The sequence below is a fragment of the Rhinatrema bivittatum genome, chromosome 10, assembly GCF_901001135.1.
Source record: "Rhinatrema bivittatum chromosome 10, aRhiBiv1.1, whole genome shotgun sequence".
NCBI lineage: Eukaryota > Metazoa > Chordata > Amphibia > Gymnophiona > Rhinatrematidae > Rhinatrema > Rhinatrema bivittatum.
In genome coordinates, this window is record NC_042624.1 from 103,795,917 (window position 1) to 103,819,538 (window position 23,622).

Sequence of the window (23,622 nt, forward strand, 5' to 3'; positions counted from 1 at the left end):
AACCTGAGCGAGCCCTCTTTCGCCAACACAACCTAAGCCTCCTGGCCCCAGGCCCCCTCTAAAAACCCTCTGGGCCACCAGCAACACTGGGAGCCACCAGGCAGGATCGCGGTAAGAATGTCCCATGGTCCCGGCAAATCTAGAGGGCTCTGGAGGGTGCCGAGTGGGGAGGCAGGGTTAGGCTTGGGGTGAAGAAGGGTGAGAAGGAGCCCAGAGATATCTTTTTCTGCAAAATGAGGGTTTGGGGGGAGGCAATCAGCCCCAGGGGGCCTTTTCATTTGGTGATATTTTTGGGTGGGGGAAACAGACCAGCGGGCTGCACTGTGGTCTCACTGGGGTGGGGGAGTGGAGGACCAGGCTGGCAGGCCTGCTGTGTTATTTTCTTTTTATTAATTGGTCACCACTTAATCAGTTGTAGTCTTTGAATATAGCCAGTTAAGGTTAAAGGGCCCGGATAACTTTAACCCTCCACATGCCCACGTCTAGAGACTTGCAGAATAACTTATTCGGTTAACTCCAGATAATGGAGTTAGGTGGCTATATTATTTGGTTACCTCAGCTCTGGGCTGGAATGCCCTCAAAACATCCCCCCGTTTATCTGGATAAATTTTATCAGGATAAGTGAAGCCAATAATTCAAAAGTTATTCAAATAAATGCCTTTGAATATTGACTTACAAGTATTCTGTTTTCTTGTTATTTTCTTATTTGATTTGATAATATACTGACAGGTGCCTTGAGGTGACCTCTTACACTGCTAAGAAATGCTGCCTCTCATGCATTCTTAGTTCAGCATCTTGACTTACACTGAGGATGCCCAAGACATTTCTTACCAGTATGATGTCACCTCAGTACACTGATGAAGAAAAGCATGGACAACAAATAAGGACTGGATGGAACAGACAGTGGCATGTGAGGAAGAGCCTCATCGATATTACAAACCTAGAATAGTGAATTTTTTTTGACAAATTGAGAAATGCTTTCATTTAAACTGGAGAGACAAACACCAAAATATTATATTTCAGCTACTGCAAATTTATACGTGGGGAAGGTCATCCCAGAGAAGAATTATATTCTTTCCAAACTCCTCGCAGATCTAGAAATAAGAAGAGGAGGTGGTAGGCTTGGGGGGCGGAGGGCGCCAACCGTGTCAGGAATCTCACATTTTGCCTCCCGCACCTTAGCTAGACTGTGGGAAAAGGACAGCACTGCTGGAAACGCCCAGGGGGGCTGCCAGTCCATTAGCACAAATATTCACCCAAAAATATCAGGGAAAAAATACCGAGAAGAAAAAGAAGGCTCTAATTCAATTTTCAAATTTATTTTCAAAATTTATTGAATTAGAGAACATGAAACACAAAAAAAAAACCCCTAGCCTGCTGGCATTTTCCTTCCTTTGAGTTATTAACATTTATTAAAAAAAAAAAATAAAAGATTGAAGAAAACTATAAAAATGCATTAGTAACCTTCCGTAAATACAAGACCTTAATGCATTCTGGCTCAAATGGATTATACATCAGGAAGAAACATTGCGTTGGAGTACTAATAAACTTTTTATGTCCCTAATAAGTAGATAAAAAAGTGCCGAGGTTCTGTGGCTGAGGGAGTGATTGGTAAGAAAATGTGTTGGAAAGCCGGCAGCCGAGGCGCGTCCTGGTCGCCTCTGCACAGGACTGCGGCGTCCACAGAAGGCGACAGGCATGAAATGCGCGCTATTTATTTTGAAATGACTTGTGCAGCCTGCTATTCCACCAGCTTAATTATGCCGAGCTCCATTTATAAACATAGCTGGCCGCTAAGTTTATGGAGACTTTTTTCTGTGCTGCTTTAATAAGATATTGATCGGGAGCGAGGTTTGAGCGGAGCGCCATTGAATTGTGTAAAGCCATACAAAAGGCAAGGTCACTGCAACTATCCACGCTAGTCTGGGACCCTTATTGTTTATTGCAGTCCTTTTCTTCCCTCCCCTCCCCCCACCAAGCCCAAATGATGCTTCTAATAACATTTCTTGTCATGGAACACAGATTATCCTCTCTTTTTTTTTTTTTTTTCTTTTCATGACGCTGTCTAGCGAGTACTTTGCATGTTGGGACTTTATTTAAAAAAAAACCAAAACAAACCAAAAAACCCCAGAAGAAAACCAAAAAAGGGTATTAAAAATAAACCTGGTTCTGCCTGGTGACCCCATGAAGAGGAGCTGGGTTCCATTTCCCAGGCCTGGGCTGCATTCCCTAAGCTGGGTCCAGGCTGGGGGAGTCGTGGAGGCAGTATCCATGGCACCTGGGTAACTTCAGGCCAGTGCGTTATCCAGCCAAGGTTATTCGGCCAGCGATGAATGCTGGTGTTAGCTGCATATGTTTAGTTTTGCCCCTTTGCCCCTGACACGTTTTAGCTTGGATACAATTTTGCCAGGAAGAGGGGGCGGGAAAATCAAATGGAGTCTATCCGGGTAACTCTGAAAAGTTACCTGGACAAAACCTTTTAGAAGGGAAAAGCACTGCCAGCTAATGAACAGAGGCTGCCATGTCCATCCCATGTACCTTTTCTACAAAACCCTACACCGAACACAGAAAAATACTCACCATAGGGCACGTAGATAAAACTTTCAAGATTTCAAAAAAAAGAACGGTGAAACTGATTTCTGGAGGAGTACAGATGCACCTGTTCTGATTAGAGGAGTCAGTAACATCAGGGATGATCGCTGCGGTGGTAAATCCAAAGCATTCCGAGGACAAAAAATAGTCTTTTTTTAACCAAGTATTACCAATACTATTTAACTTCCTCTGTAAGCACATGCAATAGATTTAAACGGCACTGCAACAGCTCATCACATTTAGAAGAGGCTAGGAAACCAAAGTCAAAATTCCCGTACATAAGAAAGGCATGCATGATGGCTTAAGTAATAATTCTGTAATATCGCACTCCTAAGTCACTCAAAGTTCCGAGGCGGACTCACGCACCTAAGCCCCCTTTGAAAATTTATCCCACCAAATCTACCCAGCCCCCACTCCTACCTGCTAAAACATGCGCAGAATGCTTTCTCGAAAATTTACACGCACACTGACTTGGTATGCGCCAAGACCAAAATGCGGACATTTACCCTTATATCGGGCATGCAATCATGTAAAAGGCTATTTCTGTCCCTAAAACACTGTTTCACTCAGAGAAGACGCCCTGAACATTACCCACTTAATAGACACAGTTAAATAGGTTCATTTCTTTTCCCTTGGATGTTCAATACATATCTTGCATATTTGTTTATTGTGGTTTATGAGGTTTGAGGGATAATTCCACATGCATCTGCTTTGTAAGTTTCAGTGAAAATGTAACAGCCCATCAAGCGTGAGAAATAAATAGAAAGCAATTTTCTAAAGTATGTATTCTTGTATCATAAGGAGAGCAATCTTCAAAAGCCATTTACATGAGTACATTTTTTCCATTTGTTGATAGAGCTTTTAGTAAACTGCCCAAATTATTACTTTTAGGTAAAGACAAAAGGTAACGCAACATTTTTTTTCTTTTTGCAAAAATTATTTCAGTAAACAGTTTTCAAGTGGAATAAGAGCTTTTGGATTGCGCAGCATACAGAGAGCCCTTGGACCATAACGTACAGACCCACTGCTGGGTCCATAACGACATTTCCAATGTTCCCTAGCGCATTTTATATCTATGTATCTAGAACTCATGAAAGCCAATTAAGGGCCTTATTCACTTCAAAGCAGTTTAGCCACCTAACTACAGAGGAGCCAATGTAATAAGCCAAGCTAATTCTAGCCCAGGTTTTTATTCCTGTTTTAGCGCCGGGTTTTCCACGCTAACATGACCCCAGTACGTAATGGAGGTTTTATCATGAAACAAAAACAAAAAGGCTAGAAAGGGAGTAAAAACCCAATCTAGATTTAATGCGTCTCCATGCAAATTGCTTGGTAAGGAGCTTATTATTATTATTACCCTGCAGTTCAGAGAGGCGCCTTAGAAGGGGAGACTGAATGGGGTGCCTTTTTTTTATTTTTTTTTTTAATTGTGGGAAATTTAACTTCTGGGTTAGACTTCCAGCGGAAGATAGCCGAGCGGGGCAGATCCTCCTCTCTGCCACCCACCACCCATGTTCAAGAAAAACAATACCTGGGCTAGGGGGCAGAACCACATTCAAAACCCCCCCCCACAAGTTTAAAAAAATACATTAGTGGCTGGCCCTCAACCGGGGCACCTAAATTCCAAACCCTCTTCCCCTTCCTGCCCCCGTCCAGGCTCCTGTCGATGCTGGCACACCTCTGAGCTGTACCGGCATTTCATTTTAGTTTATTTACTCATTCACTGGACAATGACTGATCCCGCCACTGTCAGCTGCCAGAGAAAGGACCCAACATGGGGGTATCTGGGGGGGAGGGGTTCAGCTTGCTTAGCCTGCTATTTTTTTTAACGGGTGGGGGGGGAGGGGGTGGGAGAAATGAGGATCATACCCCACTGCACTATAAAGACATTGTTTAAGCTGTTTTTAACACGAATTGGCATGCAAAATGCCCGTGACTTGAAAAAAAAAAAAAGCATGGTTGTTTTTTTTCGTATAACTTGCTTTTTATTTCTACTCGCGGGGCATTGGTTTACTGCCTTCTGCGGGGCCATGGATTTCCAGCTCCTGCGTTGAGTAAAACCCTTGCTAAAACTCTGCATGCGTTTTAGCGTAGGTTTTATTATATCGATTCCAGAGTTAAGTGACTAGTTCAGCCTTTTGGAAAATCGAGCTCTGCGGAGTGCCCTAAACCAACTGCCGTTCACTAGGAGGCTAGATTTAACTGCTCAAAATCTAGATGGGCCGGTGGGCAGGGTTCAGTTGTGGAGAAGCAGTTTAGCAGACCACTGCTAATTTTCAGCACTGTATGCAGGGATAGCAGGCTTAAATCTAATCAGCTAACTTTTATCCAGCTCGATTTAAGTACAATTTTATTTTTTAGTCACTACCTAATGAGTTAGGTTGTGGTTAAAACTTACTCAGCCAGATTTATGATGACTGCCCTACTGAAAATCGAACACTAAGCTATTTTCCCATAGACACAGAGAAAAGCCTATGTGAACAGGGCCCTGAGCATTCTCCAGGGCAAATCTCTGTTTCGTGTAGAAGGTACACACTGGCTGCGTGATAGGTACATTGTACGGGATTAATCTGGACTATCTACAAATAAATACACCAGTGGTCACACGGGTAATGTACAATGGGCTAACTGTGACTACAATACCAAGCTCCTGTCTTTACTGATGGTATGTTCGGTGTTGAAATTTACAATGAACCTTCAAGTCAGTCCAATAGATATCCTTCTTGTATTCATAACCTACTCTTCCTCCTCCCAATCTTCTCCCCCTCACCGTCCTAGGATTTAGAGATCCTACGAAATAATTCTAGAAGAGCAAAGATGAGGCTTGGGTGCAGACTCATGCCAATCAGAGATCTCTATGTTCCATTCCTGTCTGACAGCAGTATCAGAGCCCTTGAATTGTCCAATAGACCAGTAACTCTATGTCCTCTGCAACTCACATTTGTTTAGATGATGCACATCAGCACCTCATCGGGTTTCTCTGGCCAAGCAGCATTTTTATATGATGCTCTTTGGTCCCCTGGACAGTATCGTTAAATAATGCGACACGTTATTATAATTAAATAATGCTGAATGGCGCAGTGCCAGCAGCCAGGAAGGACAATAGCTCTCGGGGAGATGAAAGATTGCAGCAGAGAATACATAGTACCATAATGAACCATTTAAGAGGAACCACACATGTATGCCTTGCAACAGGTTCCCACTGTGCACACCTTCCACGGAGTGCATTTTCTTTGTTTGGGAAGTGAAACAAAAGTCCTGAGCTCTTCCTTGGACTGTCTACGCTGTGTCATTGCAGACCACAATCAATGTACCTTTGATCAATGGAAGAGGGTGGTGACAGGTACTCTTAATTCACCGTGTTCAGTGAGTATTGACAAGCTAGTAATGATCAAGCTGCAGTGTGTCACTCATACTGCTGGCATTAGCATTCTTTAAAGGTCAAAGCCAAATCCGTTCAAAGCCCAAACTCTGTGGAGCTCCCAGAGTTAGAAGCTTCTACGGTCAAAGGGGCGATTGTTAGATATTATTGCCCAGCATTCCACATGCAAATGCAGTGTTTGCTAATGTAAAGGAAAGCAACTGTTCTGATGTTTTAGTTTATTCTTTGTGTCTTGGTGGGTGGGTGTGTATGCGTGTTGGGGAGGGGGAGCAAATGGAGAAACGTTTTCAGGAATGCCATTCTGGACAAGTAGGTCATCTTTTTAAGTGCTCTTTTCTAAACGGGCGTACGCTAAACCCTTGAAAATAGGTCGCTATAGAGATGCACAGGGTGTTTCTTGATTTCCAAAAATTCAATTCCTGAAAATTATCTGAGGAGTGGGAAAAAAGGGTAAAGTCGCTGCAATTTTAATAGGGGGAACAGGGGGAAAAGCTGAGTAAGACAGGCAAAAGCAGGAGTATATTGTTACTTACTTTGCGATACTCTCACTAGTTCAGTCACGCTGAAAACACCCGATGTGACAAAACTGTCTTGGAAGCCCAAATGTCCTAAAAAAAAATAAAATTGAAAAGCAAAGAATGTAAGTATAGTAATTACCAAGGACATTTAACCAGAGAAATTCTTACATAACCCCATCATTTTATAACTTAATTCTAGAATACGGTATCTCATTTCCGAAAGCACTAATTACTGTTTATGTAGAGAGCTAATTAGCTATAAAGCCACATGCGTTTACGTTACCCTGTGGTCGGCAAGGAATGTTTGCATGGCAAATCAGCAGCAGGGCAGACGCCTAGACGGAGTCTTGATGGGGGAGGCAAGAATGCCCTGCTCTCTCCGAGGTCCCCAAAAGATGACCAGTGAGAGAGAGAGAGTGAAAGCTTGTGCCGCAGGGATCCGACAACACACCTCAATCATTGTTCTCTGCAGGGAGCATCTGATCAGGATTATTTGTCCATTCATTCTAGCTCAACAAGAACTGAATGTACATTTTTATTTTTACACTGAGGAAATCCCCCAATGGCAGCAGTTAAGCGGCTCTATTAGTCACACATGCAAAGCGCCCATTCGAACCAGAACCTTTCCAGCGGGGCAAAAAAAAGTAATTTTTTTTCTTTCGAAATAGCTCCTATTTCTTAAGGGGAAAAAAAAAATATCTGTCAGGTGAATTTTAAAAGCCCGGCGCGCGCCAAAACCGGCAGATATGCGAGTGTGTGGGGCCGGCACACGCCGAGCGGATTTTTAAAAAGCCGCTCATGCGCACGCGTATCTCCCGGTACGAGCACAAATGAAGTCCCCGAATGGGGCGGGGCATGGGCATTCCTGGATTTATGAATGAAACCAGCGTGTAAGAAGTTACGCCCCGGGGACACCTATCACGCAACTTTACTTCTGCTACGTGTGGCGGCACGTAAGTCCTAAAACAAAACAATATAGGCATGACAGCAGGGTTTTAAGGGTGGGGGTTAAGAGGGGAAAAGGAGAGCTATTTAAATAGGGGAGTTAGGAAGTCCTATCCCTCACCTGGGTGAACTGGGAATGAAGTGGTTTAACTGGTAATTGTGTCAGTACGCGTTTCTAAGTCCCCCCACTTATGTGGTAGTGGCGGCATGTGCGCCTTCAGCCTATTTTATACCAGGTGTATATATGCAAGTATATTGTAAAATGACTGGCAAGCATGCGTACATATGCGCCCATGCGCCGGTATTAAAGTTACCGTCCCTATGGAGAAGGTACAGAGAAGGGCTACCAAAATGATAAGGGGAATGGAACAGCTCCCCTATGAGGAAAGACTAAAGAGGTTAGGACTTTTCAGCTTGGAGAAGAGACGACTGAGGGGGGATATGATAGAGGTGTTTAAAATCATGAGAGGTCTAGAACGGGTAGATGTGAATCGGTTATTTACTCTTTCGGATAGTAGAAAGACTAGGGGACACTCCATGAAGTTAGCATGGGGCACATTTAAAACTAATCGGAGAAAGTTCTTTTTTACTCAACGCACAATTAAACTCTGGAATTTGTTGCCAGAGGATGTGGTTAGTGCAGTTAGTATAGCTGTGTTTAAAAAAGGATTGGATAAGTTCTTGGAGGAGAAGTCCATTACCTGCTATTAAGTTCACTTAGAGAATAGCCACTGCCATTAGCAATGGTAACATGGAACAGACTTAGTTTTTGGGTACTTGCCAGGTTCTTATGGCCTGGATTGGCCACTGTTGGAAACAGGATGCTGGGCTTGATGGACCCTTGGTCTGACCCAGTATGGCATTTTCTTATGTTCTTATGTAAAAAGATTTTGGAGAAATGCCTCAATGTATTAAAAGTTGCTCTGACACAAACTCCATCAGACACGTCTCCTTCTTTTCTTCACAAGCAAGTCATTGCTCGTTGGTTTTGTTTTGTACGTGAAATTGGTTACATAACAGGTAGCTCTGCAAATGCAGACCCATTGAGTGTACCTCCCGAGATATATACCTCGCGCTCCCCATAACGAGCTTGAAACACATTCCGCTTCACGCACTTCACTCAAATGCACCCTTCAGCCTCAACTGGAAAATGGGCTCCAACCCACTGTGCACACCCCCCAGATGATGGGGTCGGAACAACCTCTTTCAAAATCCAGAAGCTTCACCTTATTTATTTATTTACAGATTTTTTTTTTTGACCGCCTATAGCAGACTAACTGTACTAAGCAACCTGTGCTAAATACCTTCAGTACCTGAATGTAATCCACTCTGAAGCACTGAAAAAAAATGTGAAAAGCGGAATATAAATCTAAAAATGAAATAAATAAGCAGTTTACAACAAGAAATAAACAATTTAAATGCAGTACAAGGCATTATCGGGACACATAACACATTATACATTGCGACATTCAACTTTGGGAGAATGCCAATCGTAAAAGGTGCGCTTTCAATTGTTCCCTAAAGGTCTTATAGCCAGTGATACTTCTAAGTGTTATGGCTAGGCCGATGATGGAGAAGGCTCTAGCATAAATGCTGGGCCGATGATGGAGCCGATGATGGAGAAGGCTCTAGCATAAATGGTTTGCAAGTGACTTTTCACAGTAGGAACAGACATTGGGGTGGATGCAGTACAGTGCGCTCAGCCGAGCGCACTGTTTAACCCGTGGTTGGACACGGGTTTTGGACGCGCATCCATAAGGGGATTAGTGCATCCAAAATGTGCATCCAACCCCCTGCTAAACTAATAGTGCTTATCACATGCAAATGCATGCTAGTCTCCCCCGATTTAAATAAAATGTGTGCCTCTCGCGCGCATCTTTACTTTCAGAAATTAACGCCTGCCCAGAGCAGGCGTTAATTTCTGAGCAACCCAAAAAAGTGTACAGAAAAGCAGAAAATTCTGCCAGAATGTTTACAAAAAGAAAAAAAGTGAGCTGGCAGTCAGGTTAGGAAAAGGGACGCTCATAAAACTGAGCATCCCTTTTCCTAACCCGCTGACAGCCACCTCTCCTGGGTGCCCGCTGCCCAGGAAGCGCTAGGGGGGGCACATTTATCCCTAGCGCCTCCTTGGCAGCCCGACCCCTCATTTAAATATTTGATTGCATGCCCAGGGGCGGTGGTGGGAGCGTTCAAATACTTAGTAATTCAGGCCACAGAGAAGATGAGGACATGGAAGGTTAGCAAGGTACCCAATGAAAATCAAAGGTGCTTAGCCTTCAGCCCCTACCTGATTAATTGCTGTCAAGTCTAAGGGTCTTACAACCTCAGGAATTTAACGCCAAGAGCATTTGAAGCATTATGGAATTATTTGAGGCCAACAATCTGCTTAAACTAGAAGTTCTTTATCAATTGTGCAGATGCACACTGATTCATCCTGTCAGAATGGAGACCTACATGTTATCTACAGCCACTGTCTGAAAGATAGGCTGAAAACAGCTGTATGTCCTATTTGGAATTTGTCTGAGCTTACTGGTTATTTTGAATGGAAGAAGGCATAGGTACAACTCTTAGGGCCTAATTTTCAAAAGCATTTACACATTCAGAACTGGGTTTGTAAATGCACTTTACCCGTGTTAGTAGACTTTTGAAAATTGCTACAATATATGTACCGTGGTTTCACCTGCTGTGCAGCCTCATCAAGCCCCAATTCTGCCTGCTATGACACCTCCCCACCAGCAGAAGCCTCCAGTGAGCTCTGCTCCCAGCTACCTGATCCACCTCCTCACTAATTACCTGACTCACCAGTTCCTGAACTACTTAAGCCAGCCTTGCCACTACCTTGATTTCTGTTCATGGGAGTCACCCTTGGCTCTCTGTCCTGGCCACTCTTATCTTCCTCAATGCCTTATGGCCTCTGGGGCTTCTGTTACCTTGTACCTTGTCTTGTGGTCTATCTAGGCCTCTTCTTGCTTTGTGGTCTCCAGGCCTTCCGTTACCTTGTACCTTGCTCTGTGGCCTACTCAGGTCTTTCCTTGTCTTGAATCCTCTGGGCCTGCTCTTACGTTGTACCTTGTTTGTGGCCTACTCAGGCCTTTCCTTGCCTTGAAGCTTCCAGGCCTGCTTTTACCTTCTACCTTGCTATGTGGGCTACTCAGGCCTTTTCTTGCTTTGTGGCCTCCGGGCCTCCCCTCACCTTGTACCTTGCCTTGCACCCTATCCAGGCCTCTCCTTGCTTAGTGACCTTCAGGCCTTATGCCTAGCAGCCTACAGGCCTTCTGTATTGCTGTCTTCAGGCCTCAGTGCTCTCTGTTCCTTGTTGTCTTTGTCTAGTATGTGTCTGCCTTGTCTAGTTCTTCTCTTGTCTGGTCTTGTCTTGCCTTGCCCTGCCCGGTTCAGTTCTCAGTATCCATTCCCTGCCTTGCCATTGCCTTATCTTTGTTCCAGACTGAGCCTGTGTCCATTCCCGAACCTAAGTCTGTTTATATATCCAGTCCCAGCTTCTGCTCAGAATCCTGCCCAACTTGTGTCCATATCCTGTCCTAGCCCATGCCCAGCCCACAGTTCCAGCCTGTGTCTGTCCAGTCTCACCCAGCCTGCTCCAATATCCATTCCTCAGCTTCCAGCCTGCCTCTGCCACAATGTCCAGTCTGTGCCTGACCTCAATTCCTGCCTGTGGCTGTCCAGTCTTGCCCAGTCTTATCCAGCCTTCCTTACCATGATGTTCCATCACAGAAGCCAAGCCCTACCAGGCCCCAGAACCCAAGAGCTCAACCTGTAGGGGAGGGGGCTGGCTAGGCAGAAGATAAACCCCAGTCCAGCCCTGCGGTCCTGCCCTGCTCCTGAGGGGGTGTTCCCTGACCCCAGCCAGCATGATAATATGCCATTGAATTGTCAATAGGTTTTACCTGCATTAAGTGCATTTAATGCAGGTAAATGACTCTTAAAAATTGCTATGATAGTATGTTACATTCACATGTGTAACTCCTTTGAAAATTTACCTGTTAGTGGGTAATTTTCAGCAGTGTGCATAGCTCAGTTCACCAGATCTTTTGGATGAGGGAGACAACTGTATTCTATGTATGATGTGTTATGGAAAAATGTTGAATTTTTGAAGCTATATTTTTGAGGAGTGACCAGTGGATGGTACTTTCTGTAATGCTGGGTAATGATACCTATATAGGAAAGGTATCTGTGTGGTAGTGAGCTGGGTGGTGTAATGTCCCCTTAAGAGACAAGAAGGTTTTGATTGGTTGCAAGGTGTCAGTTTGGTAGGGGCTGCCCTTTCTAGGTTGGAGTTTGAGAGAGAGAGGAACCTCCAAGATGTAGTTTTCTCTAGAGTAGCCAACCTATGGGCTGGTGGGGGTCCGGCAACCCCTCCATTGCAGAGTGGGCCTTCCAGGAGCTTTTCCTCTCAAGGGAAAAGGCCTGAGGCCATAGAGTGGGAGTGTGATGGTAATTCCTCCCTCTGAGAACTGGCTGGGACAGTGGAGTGCGAGAGACGTTTCCTGCATCCTGAGGAAGAGAGTGCCTGGAGGAGGAGATAAGGGGAGTCCTGAGATGAGGGGAGCCCTGAGGAGAATATGAGCTGGAGTGTGGAGGAGACAGGGGAATCCTGCACATTGCCTGAGTGAGAGGCCCAGGACGAAGGAAAAGAAATTCCTGAGGTCATGGTGGTGTGAGTAACTCTTGGGGTCTGGTGTGAGTGACCATAGGGTTATTGGGGATATACATCTTATGAGCCAGAGGAGGTAATGAGAGATGGAAAATAATGGGAGTGAACAAAATTGGGTTTCTGTTATGTCTAGTATGGAAGAGGTATGGGGAAGTGAGCTCGTGGCTCACAATTTGGAGTCAGGTGTTTAAAAGGAAGAGGAATCTGGGAGCAAGTGATTCACCAGTCCTTGGGTTAGGAAGGGAGCTTGTATTGTGGGAATACTTCCTGATACTTGAGTATTAAGGGACATAAGCTTGTGTTTGGAAAAGGTTGAAGCAGTGAAATATAGGAGGACTGGAAGATGTAATTGCTGTTCAGGTGAAGACTGAGAGAGTGGTACGCTAACTCTCAGATGTTTACTCTGGCTGTGTGGCCGATGAATTCTGAGTTTTCAGTGTTGAAAACAGGAGTGTATACAGTGACCGGCTTTAAAACCAGAAATAAAGTTGAGTTTTGGTTTCACTTGGAAGTGGGGTGCCTTTGTCTTCTGAGGCTTTGCTTGTGCCAGCACTGATTCATGGAGGGGAGAGGGGTGAGGTTCGCCCTGCCCAGTGAAAGGAAGGTGAGCTCCCCTTGGGTCCACTTCACCATCTTCATAATCCATAAATTGGAACCCACTAAATAAATTTGAGTCTGTCCTCCTTCATACTGGGACAGTGCCTCTCATCACTAGTCGGAGCATCAAAAGTTACGCTTATATTTTGTACACTGTACAGCAATAGCCACACGATTATAAAATACTATGTATTTCTATCCCAAAAATATGTAAGTATGTGTCAATACACAAAGCTTTTAATGGAGCGGTGTATATAGTTTCTACCAATATTTTATAACAGTACACGGATACGATTTACATGCACAATAACTGTAACAAATATGCATAATAATCTTCAGTTTATGTTTGGCATCAGGTATTTTATAAAGTTGGCTGCTGTATTTCTTCTCGGAGAGGGTGATGGATGCCAGGAATGCCCTTCCGGAGGAGGTGGTGAAGTCGAAAATAGTGAAGGAATTCAAAGGGGCATGGGATAAACTCTGTGGATCTCTAAAGGCTAGAGGATGGGAATAAAGAAAAGAGTGCATGGGGTTAACTGGGGGTAACTTGCTGGTGTGGCAGTTGCTACCTATAACCAATAAGCCTTGATACTGTTAATGCAGCTCCATCATTGCTCTCTGCTTCAATGGCAGTGAGAAAAGGGGAAGTGGATTCACACAGCATCCAATGAGGGCCCTGACTTTTACAGTCTGGGAAACTGATAAGCATAGGGGTAACTTGCTGGTGCGGTGGTTACTACCCTTAACCAATAAGCCTTGATACTGTTAATGCAACTCCATCATTGCTCTCTGCTTCAATGGCAGTGAGAAAAGGGGAAGTGGATTCAGACAGCAACCAACGAGGGTCCCGACTTTTACAGTTTGGGGCGCAAATAAACATGGGGGTAACTTGCTGATGCGGCTTGTACTACCCTTAATCACTAAACCTAATACTTTTGATGCAGCTCCATCATTGCTTCTGCTTCCACGGCAAGGGTTAAGGGAAACTGAATTCACACAGCATCCAATGAGGGCCCTGACTTTTACAGTCTGGGAAACTGATAAGCACGGGGGTGACCTGCACAGTGCAGCAGGTACTGCCATAAGCTCGCTGGGCAGACTGGGTGGATCATTTGGTCCTTTTCTGCTGTCATTTCTATGTTTCTATGTATGCGCATATCTCACTTATGAAAATACTGAGGTCAATTTTAAAAGCACTGCTCGTCCCACACACGTGCATCTATGGGTAGTGCGCGAGCAACACAGATTTTAAAAATCTAAGAAGTACGCGCATTTATATTATTATTATTATTATTATTATTATTTTTATTATACCGAGTTTCATGATAGGAATCACATCAACCCGGTTTACAATTAACAATGTGAGTAAAGGCAGAGAGTAACATAGTAAAACATTTCCCAATTCAACGTCACATATAGAATGAAACTTAACAGATATATTAACAATATTTAGGATGTGAGAAAGTTACAAAAAACAAGGAAAAATAACTAGGATCTGAAAGGGGGAGGAAACTGAAGGAAGAATATTAACATTTTAGCCAACTGTATCAATTAATAAATATGTATAGTATTATAAAAATATAGATGAGTAGCAAAAATGATCAAATATGATGCTGTTGTGAAGTATAATAATAAGATGCTGTGACTGAGTATGAAGTTAGTGGGTTTATTACAGTTCACTAACTTTGTGTTTGTGCTGATGGGTGGGGAATTTAATCCAGTTCTGGGAACGCTTTTTTAAAAAGCCACGTTTTTAGTCTCTTCCTAAAAGTTGGGGCGCATGGTTCTTGTCTTAGGTCCGGTGGGATGGAGTTCCAAAGGATTGGACCTGCTGATGAAAGAGCTCTTGAACTGTAGGATTTATGTTGGTAAGTTTTGGCATGAGGTACCTGAAGTGATTCTTTGTAATGTTCCCTGATGGGTCTGGCGGATGTGTATTTTTTAAAAGGGATTTGTAAGTCAAGTTGAGTGTGTTGATGGATGTTCTTGTAGATAATCATAATGGTTTTGTACATAATTCTGAAGTGGATCGGTAACCAATGAAGGTCTTTGAGGATGGGGGAGATATGGTCGATTTTCCTGGAGTTTGTAAGTATTCTAGCTGCTGTGTTCTGTACCATTTGTAAAGGCTTGGTGTAAGAAGCTGGGAGGCCTAGTAGTAGAGAATTGCAATAATCTAGTTTGGAGAAGATTATTGCTTGCAGGATTGATCTAAAATCTTGCGCGTGGAAAAGTGGCTTTATTCTTTTCAGAATATGTAATTTGTGGAAGCAGTCTTTTGTAGTTCGGTTTATGAATGGTTTGAGGTTAAGACGGTTATCTAGGATGGCTCCTAGATCTCTTACATGGGTGGTTTGTAGGAGGGTAGGTGGCTTTGAGAGCGTGATGATGTTTTCAGGTGCTATAAGGAGATATTCCGTTTTCGACGCATTAAGGACTAGGTTTAAGCTGGTAAGGAGGTGTTTGATTTCTAATAAGCAACTATCCCAATATTCCATTGTTGACGAGATTGAATCTTTTATAGGGATCACAATCTGTACATCGTCCGCGAAGAGGAAGTGTTTAAGGCTTAGTTTTGTGAGTAGTTGACAGAGTGGTAGGAGGTATACATTAAATAGGGTGGGTGAGAGGGATGAACCTTGTGGCACCCCTCTGGTGGAGTGGTGATATTGGGATTCTGTATTGTGAATTTTGACCCTATATCCTCTGTTTTCCAGGAAGGTTTTGAACCATGTTAGTGAAGTAGCTGTCACTCCAATATTTGCCAGTTGTTTTAAGAGGAGGTAATGGTTGACGGTGTCAAAGGCCGCTGAGAAGTCGAGGAGGATTAGTAAAAATGCTTTGCCTTTATCGATGCCGGCGAGGAGGAAGTCTGAAAGTGCAAGAAGTAGTGTTTCTGTGCTTGCAGCTTTTCGAAAACCATATTGGTTTGGAGACAGAATGCCGTGGTCTTCCAAGTAGTTGGAAAGTTGGGTGTTCACCAATTTTTCCATTATTTTGGCTATGAATGGAAGGTTGGAAATAGGGCGGAAGTTGTTGGGATCACTTGGATTTAGATTTGGTTTTTTTAGGAGGGGTTTGATTGATGCTGTTTTTAGATCATCTGGGTAGATACCCTGGGAGAGGGAACAGTTTATAATTTCGGCAAGGGATTTTGATATAGTATCAGGAATGAGAAGTAGCATTTTGGAAGGAATTTGATCAAAAGGGTGTGATGAAGGTTTCATTTTCTTCAGCACTGATTGTATCTCTGTGAGAGTGATGGGTTCGAATGCTTTAAGCTGTATATCTTTGTTAGGGAGAAGGTATGTGTTGTCTTGGGAGCTAGTGGTTAGTGATATTTGATTGAGGAGGTCAGAGATTTTTTTGCTGAAATGAAGAGCCAGTTCGTCTGCTTTGGTCTGAGAGAATTCGGGTGGTATATCAGGAGTGATAGGTTTAGTGAGATTGGAAACGAAGGCGAATAGGGCTTTTGAGTCAAAGATGAGGTGATGAACCTGACGGGCATAGTAGTCTCTTTTTGTTTTCTGTGTACTGCTTTTGTATTGGTGGAGCGTGCGTTTGTAGTCTGAGAGTGAGGCTGGTGAAGGGGCTTTACGCCATTTTCTTTCTTTCTGCCGAAGTAGTTGTTTGAGATTTCTCAGTTCATCATTAAACCAGGGTTGTCTTTTGGATGCCTTTGAAGAGTGTTTTTTGGTGGTCAGTGGGCAAAGTGTGTTTGCTACTGATTTTGTTATTTTGGACCATGATTGAAGAGCGCTGTTAGGTGTAGAAACATCGATGGATGGTAATTCTGGGGCTAGAAGTTTGCTGAGGAGTTCAGAGTTACATGTTTTTTTGTAGAGGAAAGAAGGTCTTGAGTCAGGCTTGGAATCTGGTTGTAGTAGGGAAAAGCTGGTGGAGATTAAGGAGTGGTCTGACCATGGGACTTGTTGACAGTCAGGTTGATTTGTTTGGGAAATGCCGGCATTTGTAAAGAAGAGGTCGAGTGTGTGTCCTGCTTTGTGAGTGGGTTTGTTGATTTGTTGTTTGAAACCCATTGCGGACATTGCGGTGAGGAAGGCTTCGCAGTTCGTTGAAAGGGGAATTTTGTCAACATGTAAGTTGAAGTCACCCAAGATTATAGCTGGGGAGTCAAGGTTTAGGTGTAAAGTTATAGTTTCTAGAATAGGAGAGGTGTCTGACTCTAGCAGGCCTGGAGGGCGAGTCAAAAATACAAGGGCGGGGCATGGGCGAAGCATGGGAGTTCTGGGGCAGGGCTAACAGTTACGTGCTTAACTCCATATTTTAAAGCCAGAGATCAAGACTCGTATCGGCTTATTATTTGCATAACTTTACCGTTGCTCTAGATCAGGAGCAAGTCTATAGATCTCAAGTTTTAGGGCTTACAAGATAGGGTGAGGGGTTTGGGTCAACTGAGGGGCGAACAGGATGAAGAACCAGAGGGGATTTGGAAGACTTTGATATTAACTGGGCAAACTGGTAGACTAATTGGAAAAATTAGTCCTATCTGTCCCTGCCGCAAACATGGTATAAAATCCGCCTACATACGTGCGTAAAAGCTGACAAAATCCTATGGAAGACACGCTAGCTGTGTTCGAGAAACCTCTTAAAATTAGGAGCATAGTTATACGTGTTTGGTGTATTTTAAAACATATGTGCGTATGATTTAAAATTCCAACGTATCTTTGCTTTTGTGCCAATTCGCACGTGTATGCATGCACACACGTGTTTTTTTGTTGTTGTCAAAATTGTATTTATTAGTGGCAACAGGCAAATACAGATGTAAAACAGATAAAAGATCCAACAGTATAAACTCAGAACAACTGCATCGTATTCACAAAAGGGGTACTTCAGTTAGCACATCTGGAGGACAATGGTCCCCATACGCTAGTCACCAGTTTTATTTATTTTTAACAATAATAACCCTAAACTACATATAGACCTGCTGACACACACTCTAACTCACCACATTCATACAAAACAGGCACACACCGCATCATCATCCCCCCCCCCCCCACCCCCGGAGTCCGTACACTATAAATTACCAACATCTCTTGAGTCCTTGTGAGATAGCCACCACTGTGGTTTGTCCAACAGTATTGTATTGGAATCCCCCACTGAGTATCCTTGTCAGCGCCAGGTAGTACAATATCCAGTCGCTGATAAGTGGGTCTGAACATCCTGGGGCAGTAAAGCAAAACACTTCGCCCAATAGGCACAATACTTTTTATCCAGCGACAGAGAATTCAGAAGAGCGTCCAATCTTTCCAGTTGCATGGCTGATGCCAGCCTATAATACCAGGCCTGGAGTGAGGAAGGCGAGGCGAACTCAATCCAAGAGGCTAAGATCATCTGGCATGCCAGCAACACTGCGGTAAATCCAAATTTGTCAGCAGGTTCACAATATGCTGGCATATGGCCTCGTAGGTCGGACAGTAACAGTTTGCCAGTCTTGGAAATAGTTGCAGTTATACTTTGTGCAATGAACCCGCAGACTCCGTCCCAGAACCCCGTCAGTGTTGGGCAAGTAAAAAGTCTATGAGCCAGGATGCCGAGGTCACCACCGCACTTTATGCACATAGCCGAGGGTAAGCGACCCATGTGATAGCGGCGGACATCGTCGCAGATAAGGTGGTGTAAGATTCGATATTGAAGCTTGCGAAGCGTGAGGTCCGGCAAGGTGCGGGGTAAGGTCTTGAAACAGGTAAGTATATAATCATCCGTAATGTCCTCTCCCCAAGCTTCAGCCCAATAGCGGGCCAATGAGTGCAAGTGACAGGGCTTGCAGAACTCCTTGCCCAAGCTACACCAGCCCTTAATAGAGTTCTGAAGCAAGGCGATGTCGAAGAAACAGGAGAAGAGCGATTCTAGGCGGAAGCTCTCCGCCGTCCACTTGAATGATTGGAGGTAGTGACGCGTCTGTAAGTAGGCAAAGAAATGTTTGGTGGGGATCTGATAGTCCCGAACCAAGGACGCAAAGTCAGTCACCATCGGAGCATCCCTGGTGTAAAAGTGGCAGATAAACAGCAGACTTGCTGGGGCCAATCATTGAAGATACCACTGCAGTCCTGCCCTAGGGTGAATTTCCTGTTGCCCAGGAGGGGCATAAAAAGTGATGCTGCACCAGTCAAGCCTCCTTGCTGTCGGAACCAATGCCATGCTCGGCGACAGAGGTATAACAGTTCTTTAGGGATATCCAGAGTTCGAAAAGTGGCGGCATCAGCTTGTACCAGATATATTGAAGACCACGGGGCAGTCATGCTGAGAAGTAGGCCATCTTCGCAGTATGAATATTGATCTAAGATCCACTCCCCCACAAATCAAAGCTGGCAAGCCGCATTGTATAAGCGGAAGTCAGGCTTGCCCAACCCCCCAGTGTCCCTAGAGTGTGTCAAAACTGAATATCGTAGCCGAGTCCTCTTACCAGCTCAAAGAAACTTTTGGAAAGAGCGTTGTAACCAGAATAGGTCTGCGCGAAGGAGCCAACAGGGAAGCATATGGAGTTTGTATAGTAATTTTGGCACAATCACCATCTTAACCAAAGCACAGCGCCCAAGGAACGACAGTGGCAAAGACTGCCAAGCCATCAGTCGCGCGCCCAGAGCCATCATTGCAGTTTTAATGTTGAGGGTATAAAGATCTGCCAGATTTCTAGGGACCCACACCCCCAAGTATTTAAGCTTGTCTGGAGCCCACTTAAAAGGGAAATTGTCACCCCAGGTGTGAGGCATGCGTGGGTCAAGTGCCAGAGCTTCTGATTTAGAGTAGTTTATAGTCAGCCCCGCTATTTCCTTAAAGTGAGAAAAATGTTGGATAATAATTGGGATGCTACGTTTAGGTCTACCGACAAAGAGCAGGATATCATTGGCAAACAGCGCTGTCTTTAGCAGATGCCTTCCGATATGGAGACCATAGAATTCCTTACCTAGTCGCAGTTTAATGGTGAGCGGTTCCAGCGCTAGCACAAACAAAAGAGGTGATAAGGGACAGCCCTGTCATACCCCGCAGTGCAACAGGAACGACTCCGTCAACGCACCATTAATAAGAAGTCGTGCGGTGGGGTTATTATACAGCGTCCCCAACCATGCTGTGAAATTACCCTCGATACCATAGCGGCGTAAGCTCCAGAATAGGTAGTCCCACGAGAGGGAGTCGAAAGCCTTTTCGGCGTCAAGACTCAGTATGAGTGCATCTGATTGGCGGTGGAAACTAAGTGCGGCGATCATCCTGCGGACGTTTTTCACCCCCTGCCTACCTTTTATAAAACCTGTTTGATTAGGATGAATCACCGTGGGGAGCATACAGTTCAACCGAGCCGCCTAGACTGCTGCTAAAATGTTTAAGACACAATTGATAAGGGAGATGGGGCGAAACGATCCCACCTTGTGGGGGTCTTTCCCGGGCTTAGGGAGGAGCACAATGGAGGACTGATTTTCAACGGCACTTATGGAGTGACCCGAGACCAAGCTATTGTAATAGGGTGTGAGTACCGGTAAAACTGGGAATTTCAGGATCTTATAAAAATCCGGCCCCAGGCCATCCGGCCCGGCAGCCTTTCCAGGCTTCAGGGTATGTATAACCGCATGGAACTCACTGTCCACAATGAGGGTATTTAACCTATCCACTTGGTCCTTAGTCAATTGGGGCCGAGGAAGGTTGTGAAAAAAAGTTTCGGAAATCTCTGGGTGGCTAGGCTTAGCTCTGTAGAGACCCCTGAGGTATTCTACAAATCGGGCCGCAATATCATCTGTTGTGGAAGAATGATTCCCTTCCTTATCCTTTATACTGGTGATTAACGACTTGGGTCCCCATGCCCGGACCAAGTTGGTCAGGAGCTTGCTCGTCCTGTTCGCATGTTTGTATAGCTGAAATTGGTAATATCGGAGGGGCTTGGAGGCCCGCTGATGTAACAACGTATGCATGGCCTCTTGAATAATATCAATCTCCCACTTGCTAGCATCTGACAGCGTTTGCATATGTTTCAGCTGTGCACTTTTTAGTTCAGTAGCGAGGCGCAAAATATCTGCGTTCCTTTTCCTATTTTGGGTAGCGACATAGGCTATTACCACGTCCCTCATGACCACCTTACCCGCTTCCCATAAGACCATCGGGGTTACCTCCGGCTGCGCGTGGAGGTGTACATATTCCTTCCATCGCTCTTTCAAATATTGGTGAAAGCATTTATCAAACAGGAGACCCAGGGGCATGCACCATGAAAAGAGAAGCTTGGAACCTGGCCCCAGTGTGACATTAACTGACACCGGTGCATGATCTGAGAGGGCTATGGCACCTATTGTCGCCACTGTCACCCTGGGGAACAGGAAGTCTGAAACCAAAAAATAGTCAAGCCGAGAGTATGAGCTATGAGAGTGGGAAAAGAAGGTATAGTCCTGCTCTCCCGGATGTAGGGCCCTCCAGATATCAAGCAAGCACAGCTCCTGGCAAACCAAGTTGAATCCCAGTCTATGGTCGATATGCTCTGTTGACTTAGGGGGTTTACAATCCTCCCGTTTATTGGACACCGTGTTTAAATCTCTTCCCATAATCAGTGCATAATCAAAGAGCTTGGCTAAGATCCCTGTCAAACATGTAAAAAACTTGTGAGAATACACATTATGGGTGTACACATTGCAGAGGGCTAGCTTCTGTTGATGACAGGTTCCCTGAACTATTACATACCTGCCCTCTTCATCATGCCACTCCTTCTCTACCTGGAAAGGTAGCTGCCTGTGGATGAGGATCGCCACGCCCCGTTTCCGTGAGGAATACGAGGAAGAAAAACACTGTCCCACCCATTCTCTCCGTAATTTAGCATGTTCTCCCGCTGTTAAGTGAGTTTCCTGGAGAAACACTATCTGAGAACCCAATCTTTTAAAGGCCTGCAAAAGTTTTTTCCGTTTAATAGGGGAATGAATCCCAACTATGTTCAGGGAGGTAAATTTAACGGTAGACATGATGAGACTCAGGGACGCTGCAATGTCCCACGGATGTATTGCACAGAGTGAGAGGGCAGAATACCCGCAGCTCCCCAGCCTGAGTCGCCGGGATCATACTGGATAGTCATCCTGGCGTAGCTTAAATGCCAACAGGCATTTACGGGTCCTCTGCCTGTGGAAGATTTGCAAGAAAAAGGGATGCCTCCTCTTTATTAGTGAAAAACACTGTCTTGTTAGCGTGGCGGATGCGTAACTTGGCCGGATATAGCAAGGCGAAAGCAATGCCATGCTTATGTAGCTCTGTACACGTGGGGGCCATTTCCTTGCGCTGGGTGGCCACTGCCACCGAGAAATCATTAAAGAGTAGGAGGCGACTGCCCAGGTATTCCACAGATAGTTGTTTCCGGAATTCTCTCATCAATTGGACGTTATGCTGCCAATTTAAGATTCTGGCCATGACAGGGCACGGTCTGCCGCCCGCCTCTCGCTGTTTCCCCATTCTGTGGGCCCGTTCACAGCGAATCTGCCCCACAATAGACATCAGGCCCAATGTAGTCGGTAGCCACTCCTCTATAAACTAATACAGCTCACTATCTGTGACTGACTCAGGCAACCCCACAATTTTGATGTTATTGCGGCGGTTCCTGTTTTCATGGTCCTCCATATGCTCAGTGAGTACTGCTTGCTGCTCTGTCAAGACTTGTACCTGCCTTTCAGCCGCCGCGGGCAATCTTCCTGGTCCCCCACATGCTGCTCCACCCCATCGAGGTGCTTTGCCTGGCCTTCCAAAGCTGCTTTAACATCGTCCATGGCAGATTGCAATTTTATCAGCCGTTCGTCCAAGGCCAATGATACCCTCGATGAGATCTGTAGCAGTACGTCTTTGGAAACAGACACCAGCTGCTTTGGGAAGCTGGCCCCAGCCGCCATCTTGGCATGTGACTCCGGTGCTCTGGCGATGGCGCATAACACGCCTCCTGGCCCCAAAAACGCTCCGGTAATGCGGCGATTTGAGGCACCGAGCTTATAGCACGTAGTCCGCGGAGCGTGGGGGAGCGAGTACCGGTAGCTGCAGGAGATGGTAGGAGGTTTAGGGAGCGGGGGCCGCGGAGCTAGGTGGCTAAGCTTCCGCTGCGGGTGAGGCCATCCCCGGAAGTTCACACGTTTGTTTTAAAATTAGCCTGACAGTGTGCAAACTTCCAAGCACCAGGTTCACCGATGCCTACACTGGTTCACTCATGCTCTCCAACAATTGCTTCAGACCTAACCACCCCCTCACTGCACGCAACAGCTGTAGACAAAAGAATGTCTGATTTCATTTTCGCAACTTAATTAGCAGGTATAAAAACATGTACGCATGTTTGATGATGTATATGCCTACTGCTTTATAAGATATATAAGTGTGCATGTACTTCCAAACCCTGCCGCAGAATGCCCTCAAAACGCCCTCTTTGTAAGCGCATACCTTTCCTTTTAGCACCCTACACATCTGAAAATTCATTTACTGTGCCCAGAGACTACTTATTGTGCGTATAATACTTAAGTGGGGGTTGTGTGTATATGTGTATTTGTAAATTTAACATACACAACACCCCCTCCCAAGTCTTTTAGCTTGTATGGAATGATAGCTTGACGAATATTGTTTACTGTTTGATTATTTTATTCAGTATTTTATATTCTTAATTGTTATTAACAATGTCAAGATGTTACAAGATGTTTTACGATGTTATTAGAGTTTGACGGACAGAAGACAATGCGTGATGGTAAATGGAACTTTCTCTGAAGAGAGAGCGGTTTTAAGTGGTGTACCGCAAGGATCGGTGTTGGGACCGGTCCTGTTCAATATCTTTGTGAGCGACATTGCGGACGGGATAGAAGGTAAGGTTTGTCTTTTTGCGGACGACACTAAGATCTGCAACAGAGTGGACACGCCGGAAGGAGTGGAGAGAATGAGACGGGATTTAAGGAAGCTGGAAG

At 44.9% G+C, this 23,622-nt stretch overlaps 1 protein-coding gene across 3 annotated transcripts in view; it reads right to left on the reverse strand.

Moving 5' to 3' along the window:
- NFIA (nuclear factor I A) overlaps positions 1 to 23,622 on the reverse strand; it is a 512,744-nt gene that overhangs the window by 209,007 nt on the left and 280,115 nt on the right. For all 3 annotated transcript variants that reach the window (XM_029618602.1, XM_029618603.1, XM_029618601.1), the window contains one exon: positions 6,508 to 6,582. In XM_029618602.1, coding sequence (XP_029474462.1) covers positions 6,508 to 6,582 — 75 coding nt within the window. The remainder of the gene's footprint in view (positions 1 to 6,507; positions 6,583 to 23,622) is intronic.